This window comes from Barbus barbus, assembly GCF_936440315.1.
Source record: "Barbus barbus genome assembly, chromosome: 22".
NCBI classification, from domain to species: Eukaryota; Metazoa; Chordata; class Actinopteri; order Cypriniformes; family Cyprinidae; genus Barbus; species Barbus barbus.
The window spans coordinates 16,523,874-16,547,246 of NC_136750.1; the positions used below are offsets into that span (position 1 = coordinate 16,523,874).

The 23,373-nt window shown below is 36.8% G+C and overlaps 2 protein-coding genes across 2 annotated transcripts in view; both read right to left on the minus strand.

Moving 5' to 3' along the window:
• Window positions 1–823: 823 nt before the first annotated feature.
• On the minus strand, window positions 824–3,952 carry LOC306888139 (pro-cathepsin H-like). The gene is made up of 12 exons (XM_079446293.1): window positions 3,646–3,952; window positions 3,336–3,367; window positions 3,114–3,219; window positions 2,943–3,013; window positions 2,756–2,860; window positions 2,568–2,654; window positions 2,299–2,354; window positions 2,101–2,182; window positions 1,948–2,016; window positions 1,768–1,874; window positions 1,549–1,674; window positions 824–1,430 (listed from the first exon to the last, which is right to left on the minus strand). The coding sequence occupies exons 1-12, from the start codon at window positions 3,719–3,721 to the stop codon at window positions 1,355–1,357; spliced, it is 993 nt and encodes a 330-aa protein (XP_079302419.1). The 5' UTR covers window positions 3,722–3,952; the 3' UTR covers window positions 824–1,354.
• A 1,067-nt stretch (window positions 3,953–5,019) lies between these two features.
• Window positions 5,020–23,373, minus strand: part of LOC306888456 (ras-specific guanine nucleotide-releasing factor 1-like) — a 47,702-nt gene continuing 29,348 nt past the window's right edge. Inside the window, exons 8-27 of the mRNA XM_079446769.1 lie at window positions 22,860–22,969; window positions 21,499–21,617; window positions 20,794–20,954; window positions 19,635–19,698; window positions 19,277–19,419; window positions 19,048–19,130; window positions 18,716–18,964; window positions 13,795–14,165; window positions 12,765–12,884; window positions 10,209–10,379; window positions 10,008–10,114; window positions 9,738–9,850; window positions 9,520–9,580; window positions 8,120–8,223; window positions 7,751–7,835; window positions 7,426–7,623; window positions 7,136–7,215; window positions 6,846–6,963; window positions 6,688–6,756; window positions 5,020–6,251 (exon numbers count right to left, since the gene is read on the minus strand). Of these exons, the coding sequence (XP_079302895.1) occupies window positions 6,159–6,251; window positions 6,688–6,756; window positions 6,846–6,963; window positions 7,136–7,215; window positions 7,426–7,623; window positions 7,751–7,835; window positions 8,120–8,223; window positions 9,520–9,580; window positions 9,738–9,850; window positions 10,008–10,114; window positions 10,209–10,379; window positions 12,765–12,884; window positions 13,795–14,165; window positions 18,716–18,964; window positions 19,048–19,130; window positions 19,277–19,419; window positions 19,635–19,698; window positions 20,794–20,954; window positions 21,499–21,617; window positions 22,860–22,969 (2,619 nt within the window). The 3' untranslated portion in view covers window positions 5,020–6,158. The remainder of the gene's footprint in view (window positions 6,252–6,687; window positions 6,757–6,845; window positions 6,964–7,135; window positions 7,216–7,425; window positions 7,624–7,750; window positions 7,836–8,119; window positions 8,224–9,519; window positions 9,581–9,737; window positions 9,851–10,007; window positions 10,115–10,208; window positions 10,380–12,764; window positions 12,885–13,794; window positions 14,166–18,715; window positions 18,965–19,047; window positions 19,131–19,276; window positions 19,420–19,634; window positions 19,699–20,793; window positions 20,955–21,498; window positions 21,618–22,859; window positions 22,970–23,373) is intronic.

Sequence of the window (23,373 nt, forward strand, 5' to 3'; positions counted from 1 at the left end):
TTTATAGTAAATATGAATCCTCAATATTCATGTATATGGCATTTAATCAACCCCACAAACAAATACAAAAGCACAAAAAACGGCTATGTTAGAATTAATGCGACATTACAACACTTGGTTTAACACAAAAACACCCACAACGCACAAGTTTTACTCTCTTTCATCCATCGTGTGAACATTAAAACATCAAAAAGAGAAAGCCACACAAAATGCCTTTGCAAGTAACGTTACCGCCACCGAACACAAAAATTGAATATTCAGATATAACATACGAGCGCCATACAACAACACCATAACACCGCTGAAAGCTCGCGCTTACCGCGTACTCGTAGCTCGCTCTCTGATTGGACAGCTGCCAGGAACGTCACTTCCGCTAAGCGCCTGTTCGTTTGCAAGTTATTTTTTGTCGCATTTTCAGTTGTACATCAGAAGCAGCCTTTTTTTTCGTTTCTTCATCCTCTTTTTGTTGAGTGGATTTTTAATCGTGTCTCAACGTAGACTAATAAGTACATAAATACCTCCTTTCTCTCTGGCGTGCACTGTGGTAGCTCAAACATTAGATGTGGGTTTAGGTTGCCACATACTGGTTTGCTGTGGAATTGCACATTTGATTTCAGTAAAGAAGTACAGTCTAACTATATTTAAGAAGAAGCATCACAAATTAACTGAAACAAAATTTAAGTTAATTTTAAACATAATTTCTCCAGCAATTTCTGCATTTTTTTTTTGTTACTTTTTTAAAGTGTTTAAACACTACTTAATGGAAGAACACCATTAATCTGATGGAAAATGATCCATAAAAAGACAGGACACACACACAAATCCCTGAGAATATATTTATTTCAGTACAATAATTTTGGTTGCAAACATGAATATTAAAATTCTTAATTTTAACAAAGTAGACAACTTCAACATTAACCCCCGGTTTCACAAACAAAGTTTACGCCTAGTCCTAAACTAAAATGTAAGTCTGAGCTATTTCAACTGAAAGAAACCTGCACTGACTGATCTTAAAACATGTCAGGGCCTTTGTTTTGTCTTTAGATGCACACCAATAATGTTTTTTTTCTAAGGCATATTTCTAAAAATGACTTAAATGTCTTAATTGAACAATGGCCTAATCCTGGTTTAGTCTAATCCCTGTCTGTGAAACCGGGCCTAAGTATATTAATCGAAATGGAGTGTCATTGAATGTTTTTAACCATTCTTTTAATGTAAAGTTAAATAAGTATTTAACTTCTTTACTAACAGCTAGTATAGACTACAACGACTCATGCATAAAATTATTTTGTGTGAGAGTAAATCTAATAACTTGTCTCCCTTTTCATGGCGGAAGGAAATACTTTTCAGTTATTTACACCAAAGGAGAAGGATAGGATGAACATGCAGCAAGTCCACACATGTTCTTTCCCCTCTCGATGTAGAAATATCTGTATGGGAAATAACAAGACATCACATTTATTGTTATTAACTTGTTAAGTTTCATATATAATCACTATGTATTAACATTACAGCAGCACAACATTTGAGTAAATCATGCAAACAGACCCGTTAATTCCCCAGCTGGTTCCCCAGGAGTTCTTAACAATCCAGTACGGAGTTCCATTCTGCTCAGCATAGCCCACAGCAAGCACTGCATGGTTCACCATGTCAGTAGTGTTGTGACACATGGTGCTATAAAATACAGTCATAACATTACAGAAATTCCCATGAACTGTCAGAAATAAATCCAGTATAAAAGCAAATGTACATATATTTCATCCTAACCTAGTGTATATTCCATCTCTGTAGTGCATGAAATCAGATGTCACCTCATATGCAAAGCTGACAGGGTTCAACCTGGCCACAGCATCCACCATGCCCATTTCATCATACTAATAACAGGAATTTACAATTAGAGCGAAGACATGAAGTTTTAATAATATTTGTACACAGACCATCACTTACCTTTGTAATGTTTACAACATCCTTCACAAAGGCAGCAGCCAACTCTGGTTTGAATCTACATACACCTTGCTACAAGCAAATACAGTATGAACAAATATCAGCACTTTATAAATGAACTCTTGAAAACAATAGTTAAAATGGTAAAATACTTACTATAGCCTTATAGGGGTAATCTTGTTCTGTCATAAGACCTTTGTTGTACATGATGTACTCAAAGGCATGACTTGGGAGGCCACTAAAAAGCATGTGACGGGAGTATCATGTTGTTAAGACCATTTTACAGTTAAGACTTTACTCCTAAAACCATAAAATAAGCCAAGATGAATTCATTAATCGTTTTGTCTAACTCACCCATTGCAACCATGATTGTCAAAAGCCCCAGCACAATCAACAAGCTGCTGCTCTGCCTGTAAAACAATGCAAGAAGAGGTTAGACAAAATAACCTGATGCATATATTACAGTTATATTTTATTACTGTGCTGTTTTGGGGTTTGTTTGAACTTGCAAAAAGGGAAGAAAAAGGGAATATTCATTATACTAAATTGAAAAATAAAACATTATTAATATCTAATGATGAATGTTCATAGTCATTGTTAAATGAAAAGCAACATTTACATACTAGTTGTAGGAGTTTCCCTGTGGCAATAGCAGTGACAGACTCCAGACAGCCTGTGGTGGAAAAAGTCCAGCAGCTACCACAAGCTCCCTGAAATAGTGTCATTGATTAAGCATTAGCACTATTTACTTAAAAAATTTAATAAATTGTAAGTACAATAGAGGATTATTAGAGCAAGATAAGCAAGCTACCTGGTTCTTGACATCAGTTACATAGTGTCCTTTCGTTCTCCAGTCAATCATATCAGGATAAGGCCCATCACTGCGCATATGATTCCCTCTAGTGGCGGAGCAGTTCTGTCAGGATGTAAAATATTCATGAATTGTGGTACTTTCCTATTTCCTCATTGATCACGAGAGGCTGTTAAAAAAATAATACCTGAGGTTCTGTCAGGAGGTAGGACTTTTTAAATTCAGCAAAGGTCATGTCTGAAAACTGATTCAGTCCCACTGTAAAGTGCAGAGAAATGTTATATGTTTTTTTTTACATCATTTACATACCACTGCTTTAAAACAAAGACTTCAGTAAGTTAGATTATATCAGTCATACTTGAAAATTTGTGGTTCCCTGCATTATGGTGCTCAATCTTCTTCTTGTTCTCCAGGAATGTCTGTAGCCGCTGGTAATATTCATTTATCTCATATTTTTTGTTATACTGAAAAAATAATACATAAAGTCACTTTCCTTCCTCTTTCTATTTTTCACTTCCTTCCTTTGTCGCCTTAAATTTCCTTGTGTTGCGACATGAACTTACACTTAACTTATTCTTACCTGAGACATCCATGATTTGAAAAGATACTCATCTGTAACAAATAAATATAACATTTTTAATGCACACAACAATTCTCCAAAGTACCTTTATAAAGTTTCAATTAATTAATAATTAGAATTTTAGTCCATAAAATCCATTTTAAATGCTGTATTATATATAACTATAGCCTAATACTATATAAGTCTAAGTGGTCATAAACAATGCATTTGTATTGAAGACTGTAAGCACCAAATAGTCAAAAACGAAAGTACGACGCAACGACGCACGTACGTGGAACAAAAAAAGTCAAAAGCTGGTTTGAAAATGTACCTTCCTCAGTGTGCAGTGGCAATGTTTGCACCTGATAGAGAACGACAAACAGCACCGCTAAAATCAGCCTGTTCATCTTCAACCCTGCGAGCAGCTCATAACAGCAGTATGTGAGATGAGATTTAACACTCCTCCTACACGAGGGAGGGCTTTCATTGTCCTCTGCTCTTCGGGTTAAAGGTGCACTCAATATTATTTTAATAATTAAAACGTTATACACAAAGAAATGAGCAGCATTTTTAAAATATAGCCTATCAGTAAAACGTGCACTCAGATAAAGCTGTTTTATTTTACACAGAGCGGGTCCCTCCTCGGGAGCTGCAATGTTCATATCACGTGACCAGTTGTGTTACTAATAGAAGTTTAGCTTGTAGCACATGCTTTTAGCCAGTCTTCAAGACAAACTGGGTTTTGATTTACACCCAGTATTTTTCCTGAAAACAATTCTATGCTATGTACATAAAAGTGTCATAAAGATATGATGAAACTATTATTTTACATTATTTGATTATCTAGGCCTAAATAATCCACATGCAAGCTATTTATAAAGTCTTAGAATTATGTAATGGATGATTTTGTATATAAGGCAGCATAATATCAGAGCAAACAAACACCGTGAGTGAGCATGACAAAAACCACATACAAGGAAGCAATATCCCCCTGAGATAGAATAGATTTATTAGCAAGAGGTAATCAGGAAACATACAGTTTATTTAATTTTCTTTCTTTTCTTTTCTGTTCATTTCTTTTTCTTTTTTGTACAAAAACTGGAAATATTTCCCAAGCCGTGGAAATAAACTTAAGGGTTGAAAGATAATTCTCATACCACTGGGTATTGCTAACAGCAAAATGTTTGTTTGTATGTTTATATATCATTTATAAGAGTATGTGCACATAGATGTGTATACAGTATGTATATAGATCTATATATATATATATATATATAAATATATATATATATATAGTCCTTTTTAAAGTTTCTGGCTGATACAGTGTTGCATGCCTGCCACATGAGCGTTTAGTGTGTTTCCAGACTGTACATAGTAAAAATACATACAAATATTCACAGAATAAGCACTACATTACTATATTCCTGCTAAGAGAATGATTATAGACAGGATTACAGTATATGCAAAAACACTTTAAAGTCCTCTACCTCTAGATCATGGTTTCAAAATCACAAATCATATAGCATTGAGTGTGTAAGCATAGGATACAACGCTTTAAAGAGGTGTGCTTTAAACTAATATGTTAAGAAATACATAGGGCTGCATGTACAAAATATACAGAATACTTTTCTGTGTGACGAGTTGACAATGTTTGTACAAAAATGTTTCTACGGTTGTTTTTTTTCTTTTCTTTTTTTTTCTTTTTAGGTAAGGATGCAGAACCCTACATCTTTATTCTAGGACTACAAAAATACCTTTTGTATGCTGCAAGCGGGAAGGTCATTCACTTTTGATCATACTCTTAAACGACAATGCATTTGACAAAGTGATATTCAGTCACGTTCCACAATCACTGGAACAGCAAGAAGGACATAGATTGTCTGTAAATGTACAATAGCTGGATACAATAGCTGGAAGGATAGTGTTGAACCCAGAATAACTTTTTCCCAAAATGCTAAGAAATGTGGCTGTGAGCAACGGAAACATTACATGGGTAAACAATCACGAAACGGCCAGTTTCAAAAAATATAATGCAGATCTTGCTTCTTTTTTATGAAGAAATAGTCTAATTTTTTGAGGTGAGGAAATCATAAAAAAAAAAAAAAAAAAAGATTTCTGCAAAATAAACTTTGCATGCAAGAATGAAAATTCTTATTGGCCAATAGGAGACATATTCTAAGTCTTTTTTTTTATGTAATATAATTACCAAGCTCTTCACTGTTTGCTTTATTAAGTCATGCCAAAATTGTTAAAAAATGTTATGGCAGTTTAGGCATTTCCAACCAACCCTTTGAGGAATCAAGGGATGGATGTTAATTATCGCAACAAATAGATGTAAAATGCTGAAGTTGGTTCTGCTAAGTACAGTGACATGGAATATAGTAGTATAACAGTATAAGTGTTTCTATATGCTTGGTTGTATACAGTAATATATCAGCTTTCCACATTGCTACATGGTACGCATATACTGTAAATTAGTTACATGCATCTATTCAAATCTCAAAGTGCTCCTGCCGGTTTTTCATATTTCATTAACGTGATGTGGATGAGCCTAATCAATTAAAGAGACAACCACACCTTGAACTAGGATTATATCCTGTTTTAAGTACTGTTAAAAGCATACTTTGGATTTGGAAAAAATCTGATTCCCTAAAGAACAAAGGCTGAAATCAACAGGTAAGTTCTCGGTGAAAGATCTGAAACAATTAGGCAACATTTGGTTACGACTAAAAAACAAGGAAACACATCCAGGAGTAATAATCATGTTACATAACAGAACACATGGATGTATACTGTAGAGAGCATGGTGTCTGTACATTGTGTCGATGTTAGGCAGAACCTCTCTCAGTTGGGCACTTTAGGCTCAATTCTGAGAGAGGCTTCATACAGGCCTTCTTCATCCATCACTGAGCTTCTGTCCAGTAAATACAGTGCTGCCTGAAAAACAAACAGGGTGTCAGTTTCATATTGAATACGATTCTTCAGTACAACCATGGCTCACTTCTCAATTCAAGTTTCCTACATTCTAGATTCCAAAGCAATGCAACAGAAGCTCTAGGTTCCACAAATAACCTTTCAGTGAACAGTTCTTTAAAAAACACTTTTTTAGTTTACACACTGCCTCCGAAACTTTCGTCCACCATAAAAATTCGGACCAGGTTTCACGTCTGTAGCAATCATTTTGACAGGAAAGGATGACGAACATGAAAATTTCGGACTCAGTGTGCAAGGACCTTTACAGTTCAAACTGTTTTTAATCTGAATATAATTATGTACAGGACAAAACATAGCAAATCTGGCAACCACAAATTTTACTAATGCATGTTAATCATGAAACCCTATATTTTGTCAGTACAAACCAGCATCACAATACCTTTGGTTGGTAATCAATCTTGTATGCCGTTTGCTGAAACTGCCTGATTTCTCGGATGATGTGGGAGATCTGTAAAATGAAGAAAATATGATAAAAAAATTATATCTATAACTCTTTCCCACACATGCATTAAAGAAATGCATCTAAAAAAGACCTACCATTCTCATTTTGGAAAAGTTGACCAGGTTGTCCTCTGTGTAGTTGGGTGTCCCCTCCTCAATAAAGGCCAAGTCCGTGAGGTACATTCCCAAATATGGCACACAGGGAGGGTCACAACTAGCAGAAATATTAGAAAAAATGCACTGTCAGCCATGCCAGTTTTTTAATAGCCGTATCACATTATCATAACCAAAATATAATAAAATAACCCATTTGCTCAAATACAAACGTCTGACTTAAAATACAGCAACAAGTACTGACTTACTGCAGGTGATTAAAAAAAACTTACTTTTTTAAGGCCTCTCTGAGGTTCTTGAATCTTCCTTCAGATGAGACCAACTTCTGCAGCTTGTCAATGACTGTTTTAGTCTTTGATTTAAATGGAATGATAAAGTGTGTTAAATGTTTTCAGTCTGTTTTCAGTTGTCATATACTTTCAGATCTAACAACATCAAATAACAGTTCATCAATACGGAGTCCAGTAAATATTATTTTATTGTCTTAAATTCCACTGCTATTACTTTAACTCTAAAGTCTATTCATTTAATTTCGATGAGGTTTTATCAGGTAGTTCCCCACCTGTTTGGACACTTTGAGCCAGGTCTTCTTCAGACGGAAAATGGAGCTGCGATTGAGGGATGAGGTGATTTCCAGCACGGCATTGTAGTTATGGAGACAGCGGCAGATATCGGCCACCGCCACCCACTTCTCCATCACTGCTACCCGTACATTCACATCCTCACTTTCCAGGATCTCTGTAGCGATCAGGTTACTGATCTTTAAAAGAGACAGAGGTATATCCACATTTTGTTCATTATGCTTTATTTGAAACAATGCAACAACAAATACACTGCAGCAACTTTGCACTTAACTAGGACCAGATGTTTTCACACTGAACACTTACATCATTGAAGTGTTTTGTCGTTTTCATGATGTAAGGTGTCTTCTCATTTTTATCGTTCTTCATCCATCCTTGACCAAAAAACTCCCTTTTCATGACAAAAACATTTTAGAGAAAGAAATTACTGTAGGGATGATGGCATGTTCATAAATAAGTTAAAATATCCTTCACATTTCTTCACAGATCTTCCAAGTATTAAAATGTCATTAAGCTTTTCTTGTAAAATGCATAGTTCACCCAAAATGAAAAATTGTCTACTCGCCCTCATATCATTCATGTAAGAGTTGTATGTTGTATGCACATTAATAACATAATTTTAATTTTCTTCTAGTTACCTAAAGAATGAATAAAATGAAACATAATCACACTCACTCATATGGTATGACTTTGAAAACAAGGTGGTCCAGCAGGGTGAGCTGTTCTGCAATCTCCAGAGCCGAATGATTCTCGAAAGGCTCTGACTTTCCTCCTTCCGCCTATGTAACAAAACAATTAGTTAGATAAGATACTGAATAATGATTTTCAGCACAGTTTGCACACTTTTGTAAATAGTGAAATACCCTACAGTGTACACTATAATACAATTTGACAGAGAAGCAGAGTTCTGGATATACACTACAAGCCAAATGTTTTGGGTCAGCAAGATGGATTAAACTGATCAAAAGTAAAAGAGACTTTTATAAGTTAACAAAACAGTTCTTTTCCAAAACAAGCAAACAACAACAACAACAAAACCTATTGATTCTTTCTAGGCATCAAAGAATCCAACCCGATATCATGAAAGTGCGTATAAATAGCCCAGATAGCACACGTACGTCTGCAAGATGTCTGTTAAAGATCTCTAAAGCATCTGCTGTCTACAAACGTCTGGCAGACGTCTTTCAGATGTCAGTTTTACATACATTTTAAATCATAAACATCTTAAAGACATCTAATAGACGTCTATTTGACATCTAAAAGGAAACGTCCTATAGACGTATTGCAGATGAGCAAACACCCTAAATAATACGTCTTGCAGATGTAAATGCAGACATCAAATAGACGTCTCGGAGATGTACGTATGCTATCAGGGAGTACGCCAAATAAAAATTCAAACTCGTGGTATTGATATGCAAAAATGGACTTTGGCGTGTATATGCTACGCGATGGGTAGGATTAGGGTTGTGGGGTAGATGCGTTTCATATGTACACGAAAACTGCGTATCATGCACGCCAAGAAATTTGGTATCATATGCACGCGAAAACTGCGTTTTATATGCACACCAAACACGTTCGTATCATATATACGCCAAAGTCAATTTTTGCGTATCAATACCACGAGTTTCCGTTTTTATTTGGCGTACTATTTATACGTATTTTCATGAGGCCGGGCTCAAGAATCATGAAAAAATACCACAGATTACACAAAAACTATTAAGCAGCACAACTATTTTTTAACATTGATAATAAAAAGAAATGTTTCTGGATCAAATCAGCACATTAGAATGATTTCTGAAAGATCATGTGACACTGAAGACCAGAGTAATAGCTGCTGAAAATTCTACTTTGCCATTACAGAAAAAATAAAAGAATATAAATTAATATATTAAAATAGAAAACAATTGTAATAAGTCACAAAATTGCATTTTGAGAATATCAGTTAGGGAGGAAAGCGACAATGTCTTCTTTCAAAAACATTAAATGATCTTACTGACCCCAAACTTGAAGTTCTGATCGTTTTAGAACTGAAATGTTGAGTAATTTGGAGGATGCCCCAGAATCTCCCCACTCACCATCTGCAGCACCTCCTCCAGAGAGATCTGATTGTCACCAGGATCCTCCTGTGTCAATGTCCTGTCCAAAAAGAAAGCAAAACCACTGATTTAATTACATGAACAAGCGTTTATCAGATTACAGAAGTCTAAAATATTGCAGGACAGGATAATCCAGCTATTGCAACACACTACATGTGAGCATTGATTCTTTTAGGGTATACACAGACTCCACTCACCTTATGATGTTGGCAGCGGCTTTCCTTTCTTGGGTCAGAAGTTCAGGGTCATGCATCACTTCCTCCAGGAAACTAATCACTTTCATTTTGAGCTCAGTGTTGGTTTCAAAGTCCTACAAACATACACACAAAATACACAGGTATGCAAAAATAAATGTTTATTTTAAGAACTGATCACTGAAAGTCTCTTTGGGAACCCAAAAATGTATCTTTTATGGCACTGCTACAAAACCTTTTTATTTTTAAAAGTGTATGTTTACTTCATCTCACCTGTGAGTGTTTGGACACCCAGTGCCTGAGGACATTGAGAACTCTGTTAGTTGCTGCTCGACGAATCACAAACTCCTTATCTCCGTTCCTCTGATCCGTGGGGAACCCTGAAAACCAATCGAAATTCACATTAATCGCTCTTCTGCCAGGCAACAAATATCCACAGCCTATGAGAGATTGAAACAGATTGCTGAATCCTACCTGTGCTTGCCAGAGACATGCGGCGGTATTTCTCCTTGGTTGGCGTGCCCTCGTTGGCACCAGCAGTGGCAATGGCGAAGGCAGAAGCGGCAGACAAGGCGCTACGGTTGTTATCCAGCTCCCGACAGGACGACATCACCATGCCATTATTGTATGAGAAAAGAGAGAATTCTGCCCAGAGAGAAAGACAAACAGAACACATGATAAATGCATGTATGGAGGTTAATACCATGTTAAATTAGATTTCATTTCAAAATTAGTCAGCTACTCAAAACCAATTAAGAGATTTAAACAAATAAATATCATTTTTGCATACTTCAAGTGATAGAAAGTACCGGCATTTAAAAAAAGAAAGAAAGAAAAAGAAGGAAAAAAAAAAAAAAAGCATAGTTCAGTGTTCAAATATTAGGATGATTCCATCACTGTCAGTTATATTTTTCTGAACATTTTATTAAATGTAAGCCAAAGCAATATACCAATAAAGAGTCAAATTTATCATTGATAATACTACTATTAGATAAAATGATAATAACAAGAAAATAATATCAATTCAATTTTAATAAACAAGTAATATTGATCGAAGCGTTAGGCTGTTTATGGTTGCAAAGTAATTTAACAGTCAGTTTGCAGCACCACTGGACAATCAGAAATCTAAGAGCTATTTAATAAGAAGTATTTTCAAACATTAATATGAAATATTTAAAATTTTTATATTTTATTAAATATTTCATCCATAAAAATGTACAAAAAATTAAAACGTAATACGAGTTAACAGCACAACTAAGCCTTAAATAATAATCTACAAACAAAGTTGAATCTGTACACTAAGATATTCAAGCTGAATTCATAGCATAATATTACTGAAATTTTAACAAACCAGTAATATATATCATCGTACTAGTGCTGTTTGTGACTGCAAATTAATGTAGCAATTTTACCAGCACACTTTTTGCAACAGTTTCGAATGTGGCTCACTCAAGAGAATTCTAATAAAGAGCATATTGTAATATAACAATCGAAGCAATATAACAATTTTCCTACGATTTTGCCACACAGTCGGACAATCAGAAATCTAAGAGCTATCTATTTTATAAAGACGATTTTCAAACATCAATATTAAATATTTTAAGTAAATAAATTAAATAAAAATTTAACAAGTAAACAGCACAATTAAAATGATCTACAATACAAAGTTTGAATCTGTACAAGAGATTTGAGCTGAATTAAGAAGAATATCGTTGTACCTAAAACTTCTTAGACATATAAACTGTCATCTGCTGGTAGTCCAAAAACTAAAAGGTCCAGACAAAAATTCAATAAATGTGAATTCACTGTGTTTCAGAGTGCTTCCTCTTTAAGGGTACAGCAGGTGTGAAATAAGACAAGATGGACTCATGCAGAAATAATGGAGGCAGTGACATTATCTCCACAATGGATAAGCCTCCGATGATGACATATGAAAATGTCACAAATATCTACTGCACCCAACGACTGTTAAACAAAAACCACAACCCAGATTGTCTGCGACTGTCAGCAAGACCAACATAAGCACATATTTCCATACTGTTAGTTTTGTACTTGCAAGCACTTTCCACAGGCTAATGCATCATGTTATCATATGAAAAATGTTTTTTTTTTGGAGCATAAGAGTGGATGCGGCAATGAAAGAGCATCTATGCATCCAGCAGGTGGCGGTACGAAACATAAAATCACAGACTGCGTCTTCATCAAGACAATAGGCAGGGCTCTGGTTCTCAAGATGGTTGAGACTAAAAATAGCTCATCATTTCACTAAGATGTATGTCTCAAATACACTCTCACAAAATAACAAAAGCAGCGTTTTAAAGAAAACAAGTTTGTTGTTGCATGCTTCAGATAAGGTTTAGAAAAATGACAAAACTAAGGGTAACTGAAACATGCTTTATTCTTCTACAGCCTTCTAAAGCTTAATGGCAATACTGTGTCACACATATGAAACAACGGGGTGATCTTTGACCTTTGAACCCCCATTTAATTTAGTTTAGAAAGTAAGGAGACAGTACTGTTGCAGTGCATCGACTGCACTAATACAAACCCGGTAACCGGGGTGGCAGAGAGAATACATGCTAATAGTTGCTTTGGCACAAGTTTCCCAAACACCTACTCACGCCTCCTTTGGCGTTTCCCTGAGCTTTTTTTTTTTAAAAACCTACAGAATTAATGAGATTTTCATGAATCGTGTCTTGCGAGGCTTCCATCTACGTCCTCAGGATCACTTCAGACGTTTACAGATACAACGTGTACTTTAAAACAAGAGCGACACGTGGGAACAAAAAAAATACGTTTTTCTTGAAGTTTTTACATCTAGCTAAATATGCTAACCTTTAAAATAAAAAAAACTGAATGTTACTGGACCTTTGAATTCAACACTCAACATTTTGAGCCACTGATAAATGCAACATTTGGCTGGTCTGAAGGGTGCAGGTGGCTTGTCAGCGTGAGATGCAGGTGCTCTGGTTTTCATGTCAGTGAGCGATAACAACATGGCAGGGAAGTCTAGGACAGAGTGTCTTCTACCTGAGGAGTTTTTGCATTTGACGTTTTTGGGAGTGGTGGGTGATTTGGTGGGCGAAACTTCAGCCTCTGCCTCGTCACTCTGGATCTGGTCGATGTTGCTTTCCTCCCTCACTGAAATGTCTAGAGAAAATCAGTCATAGGTATTACAGTTATCCATATGCATAACATATCAAACACATGAAACAACACAATCCCACTATATAATAACAGTTTGCAGTCTGCATTTAAAAAGTACTGGTATGATTAAAAAAGGTTTTTATCCTCAACTCAAAATAAAACTAAAACCATAAAAAATAACATTTTTAAAGGGATAGTTCACCCAAAAATGAAAATTCTGTCATTAATTACTCACCCTCATGTTGTTCCAAACCCGTAAGAGCTCCGTTCATCTTCGGAAGTCAAATTAAGATATTTTTATAATATCATTGATGATATTATAATTTATATAATATCATCAACACGGCATGATGATATTGAACACAAGGCATGTGTTCAATGTCATCACGCTGGATCTGGATCAGCGCTTGCGCCACCACACGCTTGCGTCATGTACTGTCGTGAACGCGAGTCCACAAGAGAAACAGTAGAGATGAAAATGTGGAATAAAATGGTTATTTTAATTTTCTTTAAGCAAAAATTATTCTCGTGGCTTCGTAAAATTTTAGTTGACAGACTGATGTCACATGGACTACTTTGTCGATCATCTTGGTACTTTTCTGGACCTTGATCGTGTAAGGACCCTTGCTGTCTATGGAAGGGTCTGAGAGCTCGCAGATTCCATTAAAAATATCTTAATTTGTGTTTCGAAGATGAACGGAGGTCTTGCGGGTTTGGAATGACATGAACGTGAGCAATTAATCACAGAATTTTCATTTTTGGGTGAACTATCCCTTTAAGTGTTACCATTTTTACTAATAAATATTATGAATATAATAAAAAATAAATAAAGCACCGTGTTATTAGTTTATAATGTGGTCGAGAAACAAAAATTTTTCTGGTACTACTGAACTAATTTGCGATATGATCTCACCCTGTTTGCACAGCGAAACCTCATCAGCCTTGTCCGTCTTGCCTTCGCCCTCATCAGGAATCTTGCTGGTGATGGGGCTGGACACATAGAGCTTGTTGATGTCCAGCGTGGTCTTGCTGAAAGGGGATATGGAGGAGTACATGCTTGCATAGCCATTGGGGGAACAGCTAAGGGCAGCCAGGTCCAGAGCCTTCCCACCGGTGATGATGGGGATGTTGAGGGACAGTTTGCGGCGGCGGTTGGGGGACGAGGTCTTGGTGATGGCCAGCGGGGGTGGGGAGGAGAACTTGCGGCTGGCACGTGGCGACTTCGGTGGCTCTCCATAGAGGAGCTTGTTGTTCTGGCTGCTTGCGAAAAACAGCTCCAGGGATCTATGTGTTGAAAAGAACAGGAGGGAGGGTTCATTTAATGACCATGTTGTCTTGATTTAAACCTCCTGAGGCTGTCAAATATGGACATTTCAGATAAGGAATTTTAAAATTTCAATGACTTTCAAATTAAATTGAAATATAGTACCATTTGAATTATTATTTTTTTTTTAATAATTAAAAAATATATATATTTTTTAAAGAATGTAATACTTGTATTTGGCAAGGGTGCATTAAATTAATCAAATGTGACAGTAATAATGTTTATTTTTGTATTTAAATAAATGCTGTTCCTTTGAACTTTATATTCATTAAAGAAACCTGAAAGAAATGCATCACAATTTCCACAAAAAAAAAACAATAAAAATAAATAAAAAAACTATTTTAAATTGTAATAATTGTTCACGCTATTACTGTTTTTTTTTATCATATTTTTGATCAAATAAATGCAACCTTACTGAGCTTAAGAGACTTGTTAGTGAGCATAAGAGATCTGACAGACCCCAAACTTTTGGGACTGTAAACTTTTGGGAAGGGGACTGTAAAAAATTTTTTTTCAATACTTTCTGTCATTCCAGCTTAATATGTAGATGCAACAAGATAAGGAAGCCATTCAAATGATTTCCCTGAAATAAAATAACATTAAAGAGTTTAAGACACTCCGACCAATGGGAACCTGTCTGAAAAAAAAAAAAACAGACACCAAATGACACGCTTCACCTTTAAATGAGTGCAGATTTAGAAAACCACCTTCAGTGCACCACTAGCCTATAAAAGGACAACGTATTTGCCTCTCATTGCAGCTCATGATTTAGCCCATTATGGCTTCCCAACGCCGCGCAGTGTGCTCAGGGTATATGCGCTGACAGAGAAAAGCGCCTCGGCGGAGCATAAACAGCCTACTCTTCATATCTCTCTATAAGGTTGGAGAGTGTTGCAGAGAAGCTTTCCCACACATCGAGCCACCCCTACACGTCATGCCTGCACAGAAATAGCCCCTCTTATGACAGTCTGGGTGACCGTTGGAGCTGAGGCAGGGCAGCTGAGCGGGGGAGGTCTGGGGAGGCATCACAGCCGTGCAGTCTGCCCAGGGGAGAGTGGGTGCTACAGGCTGTGGGTGTGTGGGAGGTCCCCGGCTCTTACAGATTTGCCTGGATCTCCGTCTCCAGAGCCAACCGGAGGAGGAGATGCAGAAAGCGAGACGAAAATACAGAGCGCATGCGATAGAGTGAGAGAGGCTGCTCTGGCTGCAAAACGTGCACACTAAATATTTCATCTCGCAGATGCGGCATGGGCGGAGGGTGGGGTCCTGCAGCAGAGTGGCCGGTTGCTAAGGTGATGGCGACAGAGCCCCGCTGAGATGCTTCAGTCAGGCGGGCACGCAGGCGATGAAGCAGGGCCCAATTACTGCTGTTTCCAGCAGAACACACACATACATAGAGGAGGGCGATACGCATTAGTGTGACCTCTCGCAAGCCTTTAGCAACTCCAGCACATCTCACTCCCTTCCCCTGTGGCTTTCTCTCTATTTCGCTCTCTTTTCTCTCCTTAATCCCGTACGCACGCAGACGCTCGCTTGTTCTCACTATAGGGTGACAAACACTGGTGTGACCTCTCTCCTATCACACTGAATAGCTTTTTCTGCTCATTCTCTCTCACTCGAGAACACAACTCAGCAAAGCAAATACCTGCTGCTCATGAAGAGCTGCATGTGCATTTATATATCTGTGCCAAGATAAAGTCCATCAAACTGCATAAAAAAAGCTGAGAATTAGAGATGGATCATGATAGGTCCTCCAACAACCAACTAAACAGGTCGACTACTTTTTTTTAACACTTTTCTTATATTTACAATACATTCAAAAGTTTGGGTTTAAAAGGATTTAACTTTTTTTTTTTTTTTTACTTTCTATTCTTCAAAGAATCTTGATAAAATGTATCACAGTTTCCGCAAAAATATTAAGCAGCACAACTGTTATCAACTGTGATAATAAGAAATGTTTCTTGAGCAGCAAAACAGCATATTAGAATGATTTCTGAAGGATGATGTGACACTGAAAACAGTAAAGATTACAGCTGCTAAAAATTCAGCTTTGCCATCATAGGAATAAACTGTATTTTAAAATCTATTATAATAGAAAACAGTTATTTTAATTTGTGATAATGTTAATATATACACTGCTGTTCAAAAGTTTGGGTTCAGCAAGATTTTTTTATGTTTTTTAAAGAAGTATCTTTTGTTCATCAAGGCTGCATTTTTTTGATCAAATATAGAGAAAAAAACAGTAATATTGTGAAATATTTTTACAATTTAAAACAACAGTTTTCTATTTTATTATACTTTAAAATATAATTTATATCTGTGATGCAAAGCTGAATTTTCATCAGCCATTACTCCAGTCTTCAGTGTCACATGATGCTTCAGAAATCATTTTGATTTATTATCGGTATATGTTCAAAACAGTTGTGCTGCTTAAAGGGGTCATATGACGTTGCTAAAAATTAATTTATTTTGTTTATATGGTGTAATGCAATGTTTTTATGCGGTTTAAGGTTAAAAAACACATTATTTTCCACATACTGTACATTATTGTTGCTCCTCTATGCTCCACCTTTCTGAAACGCGTAGATTTTAAAAAAAATATCATCGTTCTGAGAAGCGAGGCGTGCTCTGATTGGCCAGCCATCCAGTGCGTTGTGATTGGCCAAATACCTCAAGCGTGTGGTGGAAATGTTACGCCCCTGACCATATTGTGATGGCATGTCCCAGTGCAACGAGACAAAAACAATTAAACCCATTACAAAGGAGGCATTTGTTGCATCCAGTGGGGGCATAATTACTGATTATAATGACTTATACTTTCTTTTTACGCGTAAACATTACCATGTCTGCCTATGTGATCGGAGAAACGACAAACAACAAGCACTACTCTACACAGCTCAAAACTCGCGTTTTAATAGTTAGTGGCAAATTCTTTAAATATGAAAACATACTTACAGGCTGTGAGTCAGAAGCGCCAGACTGTCCTTGCAAAGTTTGAATTGCCACACTTTATAGAAACAGCCTTTGTGCACAGCTGGCATTGTAGGCTACTCTCCCAGGTTCAGGAAATAGTCCTCCGTAAAATCTGTACCCTGTACACATTCTAATATTTGGTTTGAACTGTTCTGGAACAGTGCTGTAATTACAACTTAACCACTGATTTCTAGTTGTGTCCTCTTTTGGAAGCCCAAACAAAGTACTTTTGCTTTCATAACGAAACACAGCGTCTCTAGGACATGGCGCCGGCGGCAGCAACGAGAATAAAAATCATGCCCCCTTTCATTTCATATACATTTGGGCGTAATTATGCAAACAGGATTCTTTGATAAATAAAAAATTAACAGCATATTCAAAATAGAAATATTTTCTAACAATATGTCTTTACTATCACTTTTTATCAATCTAACACATCCTTGCTGAATAAAAGCATTAATTTCTTTAAATTCTTAAAAAAAAGACTGATCCCAAACTTTTGAACGGCAGTGTATTTAAAAAAATAAATAAAAAATCTGCCTTTTTAAGGAGTAAACAAATTACTGAGAGCAACTTATTAGCTAAACATAACCCAAAATCAGCCTTGTCACGAAGGGCTTCCTTAAGACTGATTATCAACTACCAAACACCATGCTGCTTTAGTCAGTCAGCTTTATTCTAACATCATAAGTTTCAAGTTATTAAACTCATCTTAGTCAGTATTGTACACTGCAGCATGTGCTGAAAACAACTCCATGCTGCTATACAGTTGAGGTCAAAAGTTTACATCCCCCTTTCAGAATCTGCAAAATGTTAATGTTACTAAAATAAGAGGGATCATACAAAATGCATGTTATTGTTTATTTAGTACTGACCTGACTGATTTCACATAAAAGATGTTTACATATAGTTCACAAGAAAAAATTATAGTTGAATTTATAAAAATTACCTCGTTCACAAGTTTACATCCCCTTGATTCTTAATACTGTCTTGTTACCTGAACGATTCAAAGCTGTGTTTTTTTTGTTTGTTTTCTTCAGAAAAATCCTTCAGGTCCCAAAATTGATTTGGTTTCCCAGCATTTTTATGTATTTGAACCCTTTCCAACAATGACTGTAAGATTTTGAGATCCATCTTTTCACAATGAGGACAACTGAAGGACTCATATGCAACTATTACAAAAGGTGTGGATCATTCAGGTAACAACACAGTATTAAGAATCAAGGGGATCTATACTTTTGAACAGGGTCATTTTTATAAATTCAACTATTATTTTCTCTTGTGAACTATATGTAAACATCTTTTATGTGAAATATCTTATTCAGGTCAGTACTAAATAAACAATAACATGCATTTTGTATGATCCCTCTTCTTTTGGTAAAATAATGAACATTTTGCAGATTCTGAAAGGGGGGTGTAAACTTTTGACCTCAGCTGTATGTACATGAGAGCTGTCTACAGCCAACATCTCTATGCATCCCATGTGATCTCATCTTCTGTGTGTTTCCAAAAAAGAAAAAATGTCCATGTGGCTCACCGGGCTGGTATGGCGCTGATAGGCCTCTTGTATATGGTGATGAGTTTGTCAAGGACTACGTCTGCGCTGGTGAACACGCGGTAGGAGTGCAGGAAGGTGTTGAGGAAGTCGATGGAGAGGAAGCGCAGGTCGGTCAACCTCTCCAGCAGGCGTTCCACGCTGGCATAGCGGATCTGCAACACCTTGCAGGAGTTCATCATCTTACTGAAGCGGATATCCACGTCATCACAGTACAAACTGGCATCAGACCTAAACATGTGACACAGATTGTTAGAAGTGAATTGTATATTTACAAAAGCATAGTGACTTCCAGTGTGAAAAGAAGTGCTTACTTGATCATCTGGGGCACAGTGACTTTAGAGTTCTCCTCAAAGGCGTTCATCATCAGCCCATTACAACGAATATTATCTATGCACTGTAGTGAAGAGTGAAAGAGAGAAAGATAGGGGGGAAAAAAAGAGCGTGAGGACAGTATTTTAACCACAGGATGTGAGTAAAAGGCAAAGGTCTTGCCCAGGGCTGCGTGGATCACTCAGTGTTATCTGATGTGTGCAGACATGCCTGGCTGATGTCACTGGTCCAGGCTGTCTTTTCTTGCCGTGAGGAGGCCACCAGGATGATGGTGAAGGACTGGCTGTCTTTGGGCTCCACCACAATCTTAAAATCCAGGTGCTCCATGTCCTGACCGCTCTTGTCTGACTTGGCTGAAGAGAAAAAAGAAAACGTAGTGATCCTCTGGAATAAATCTAGCGGAGGTCTGTTGTGATTAGATTTGTGGTTGGATCTACTTCCACAACATGCCAATATCAGTGCAGGTAAGTACATAGGTCTCTTATCAGTGTCAGAATGTGAGCCTTCTTTTGTTATTGCAGATATTTTATGATATATTTAAGATTAAATCAAGAGATTTGATACGTACACTCGTCATCTGTGCCCTCTGGTTCCTCTATCAGTGTGCAGTCAATGAGAGACACCACTCCATTCTGCCATCCGGAGACAAGCAACAGTCAGACATGCTCTGAGAATCTATCAAATAATCAATAGCAGCCGTACTAAAACAGTGATTATGGTGAGGATCTCCTTCTTGAATTTCCCCACAGACCAATAGTGGCTTATAGAATGTGGTAAAATTACAGTCGGCTGAAGGTGGTAATCACCCTTTTCTGGGCACAACATAAAATTTCACTGGTTAACAAGGAACCTGATACATTCAAAAATCATCCTCTGAGAAATAAAGGAACGATGTAAATGAAAAAACAAACAAACAAACAGCTTTTTTCCCCAAAAGAATATTTATCTGAAATATGTCTCAGATTTCAAGTGTTTTTTGTTTTTTTATATTACACTGGATAATTCTGTTGTGACAACACATTTTTGGGGGAAGTCGTGGCCTAATGGTTAGAGAGTCGGACTCGTAATCGAAAGGTTGCGGGTTCGAGTCCCCGGCCGGCAGGGATTGTAGGTGGGGGGAGTGAATGTACAGTGCTCTCTCCACCCTCAATACCACGACTGAGGTGCCCTTGAGCAAGGCACCGAACCCCCAACTGCTCCCCGGGCGCTGCAGCATGGCTGCCCACTGCTCCGGGTGTGTGTTCACGGTGTGTGTGTGTGTGTGTGTGTGTGTGTGTGTGTGTGTGTGTGTGTGCATTTGTTCACTACTCACTGCTGTGTGTGTGCACTTGGATGGGTTAAACGCAGAGTATGGTGTATCAAGTATGGTGACCCATACTCACCAATTTCGAGTATGGGTCACCATACTTGACAATACGTCACGACTTTACTTTATTTTTAATATGATACCATAAAGTACTGCACCACATTGTGTACAGATAAAAAAAGAAAAAAAAGTTAAAATAGGTTTAAAAAGGGTTTACAAATATTATGAAAAAGTTGATAATAAGTTGATCATTCATCAAAACATGATTAATATTGTTGTACTTATTTAATTAATTAATTAATTAGATCATTCTATTCTATTATTTATTATTTTATTTATAACAAAAAAAAATCTTCCTCATACCACCCCAGCCTAGTATGTACTTTTTTAAGACAGTGTAATGAAGTGCATGAGGCTTCACCTTGGTGAGGTGTAGTTTTCCTCCAGAGCCTCTAGTGCAGATGATCAGATGTTTGGAGAAGAGGAAACACTGCCTCTCTCCCTCCTTCTTCAGAGACAGAGAGCCCAGTCGGCCACGGGTGATCTTGCCCTTCTCACTCATGGGCACTTGTATCAGAGATCCTGAAAAACATGCATGAAGGCGCAGGATGTGTTAGCCCTGCAGGTAAAGCTGGGAAACGCAGAGCAGACAAATAATATGCCAGCACATGGGGAAATACTGGATTGACATATGTTCTTATCAGACTCTTGTCAGTTTCCTTGTGTCTTCGTATCCTGCAGCGCATCAGTGACATTTCCGATCTCGGGCTCAACACCAGGTTTGACTGGTAAAAGTGTGATTACACTTGGAAATGAAAGAGTTGGTCTGGTCTTTGAACACACTGTGCTCTACGGAGACTAGCAGGATTAGGGTGCCCAATCCTTTGAGTTAATGCTCCGCTTTGTGCTTGCAGGGAAAAGAGGGCAGCCCAGAAAAGCCTTGGAGTGGGAAGGGGAGAAGAGGGAGGTGGAGGGCTTGACAATAAGAGGTGACAAAAGTGACAGTTTGCAGAAAAGAACAGAAGGAAAGGAGAATCCAAATGTCTCCTTATCAGGGATCTGTGGCCCCTTTCAGCAAAGAACTCAGGAGGATTTGTGTGTGTGTGTGTGTGTGTTGGGAGTTCACCTTGTCTGACAAAGGTCTGGCTGGTGTCTAGGAGAATCTCACAGCCCTCCACGATCATACGCTCGATAGCGAGGTTCTTCCTAATGTTCTCCGTCTCGCTAACCTCATCGTGCATGATTCTGTGGAGGTACATCATTTTAGCACTCACAGTTGTTATTTTTGTCACATACAGATTTTTGAATGTTTTTTTTTTAACATTGATATTACTCTTAACAGAAAAAAAAAAACTAAATGGAAAAGAAATGAACTGAAATACTGAACGAAAGTGAAATCTTTTTTAGTTGCACTAAATTAATTTGTGAGAATTGATTTTATTTTAGTTAGCTTTGGAGTTACGAAAATGTAGTTTAATTATATTTATATAGCTAAAATATAACTGTATATTGCATATTTTAATATATATTTATAAAACAAATTGTAGATATACATTTCATGCTATATTTTCATGATTCCAAAACTAAATAAAATAAAATTTAATTAAATATAATGGCCATATCTTAATTTTATCAATTTATATATTACATACTTTATGTATTTCAAAATATAGTATATTAATATATTTTTTAACTAAATTTTTATTATTCCAAACTACATAAAATCAAATAAAAATGGCCAAAAATGTATTTTATTATTGGCATATTACATATTTTAATAAATATATTAAACATATTATATTAATATATTTAAAATTTCCATGTTTCCAAAAATAACTCAAAATCAAACAAAAATGGTTACAAATTTAGTTTTAGACTCGTCTTCATAAAACATGAAAATGCCACTAGATAATACTAGCAATAACACTATAGTAAATTTAAGAAAATGTCACTTAAATGATAATGATAAGTTTTAATGATAAATTTAAATGATATCATTTAAGACACTAAGTTTGGCATTAAAATACTAAAAAACTAAACAAACTGAAGCTATAAAACACTGTGAAAACAAATTATCACAGAATAAAATAACATGGTAAACTAAAAATAAAATATAAAAAAAGAATTCTAAATCCTGTTATCAAAATTGATTCACATACTTAAAAGTATGCATTTTCTGTGGCGTTATCAAACCGTTAGACAAACAAATAATCCTGCCTCAAACTGGCACCATGGTATTATGTTCAGTCCAGTCGGGTTGCGCAGTCAGACTGCAGTACAATTTGGTGCCAGTAGTGGTGAGGAAATTACACTCTTTATAGCATTTAGCAATTGATATGAATTTGATGATCTGGTTTCAGGCACGAATTACAGCTTCATTCAGATTCTTTTTCATGAATAAGGCCCATAACCTGAGTAGTGAGAAATGATATAGCAACGTTGACACATGGTCATGGATGGGTGTGCTGGAGGCACATTTTGATGTACCTGGAAAGCTCCTCTAGCTTTGACTTGGCGTAATCCAAGCTGTTTCTCTCCACATGCTCATGCGGTGTATGTGCTAACAGCTCATGGAGGGTCAGTATGTAACGAGGAATCTGCCAGACAAGAAGCACATGTCGTAATGTCAGACAGGAGGGTAGTTTTTTTTTTGCCTTCTGCAACAAACACACTCATCATATCCACACTTAGTCATGTGCACGCATGGAAATCCAAACACAACTTTGCTAACAGTGTGCACTGTATTCTTGCAAAGGAGGCTTAGAGGGGAGCTCTATCACTCATCAGCACATTTATTACCAACGCTGCAAAGCCCAAAGCAGACCTTGCTAGACTAGATCACATGGAAACTGCTTACTCTACAAGAAAAAAGCCATTATGGACCAGAATGCACTACAGAATCCTACTTTAAGGGACTAAAAAAGCAAATGAGGACCTGCCATGTGCTACTAGCCATGTGATTCAAAGCATGGTAATGAGAGGCTGAATGAAAGATTATGGT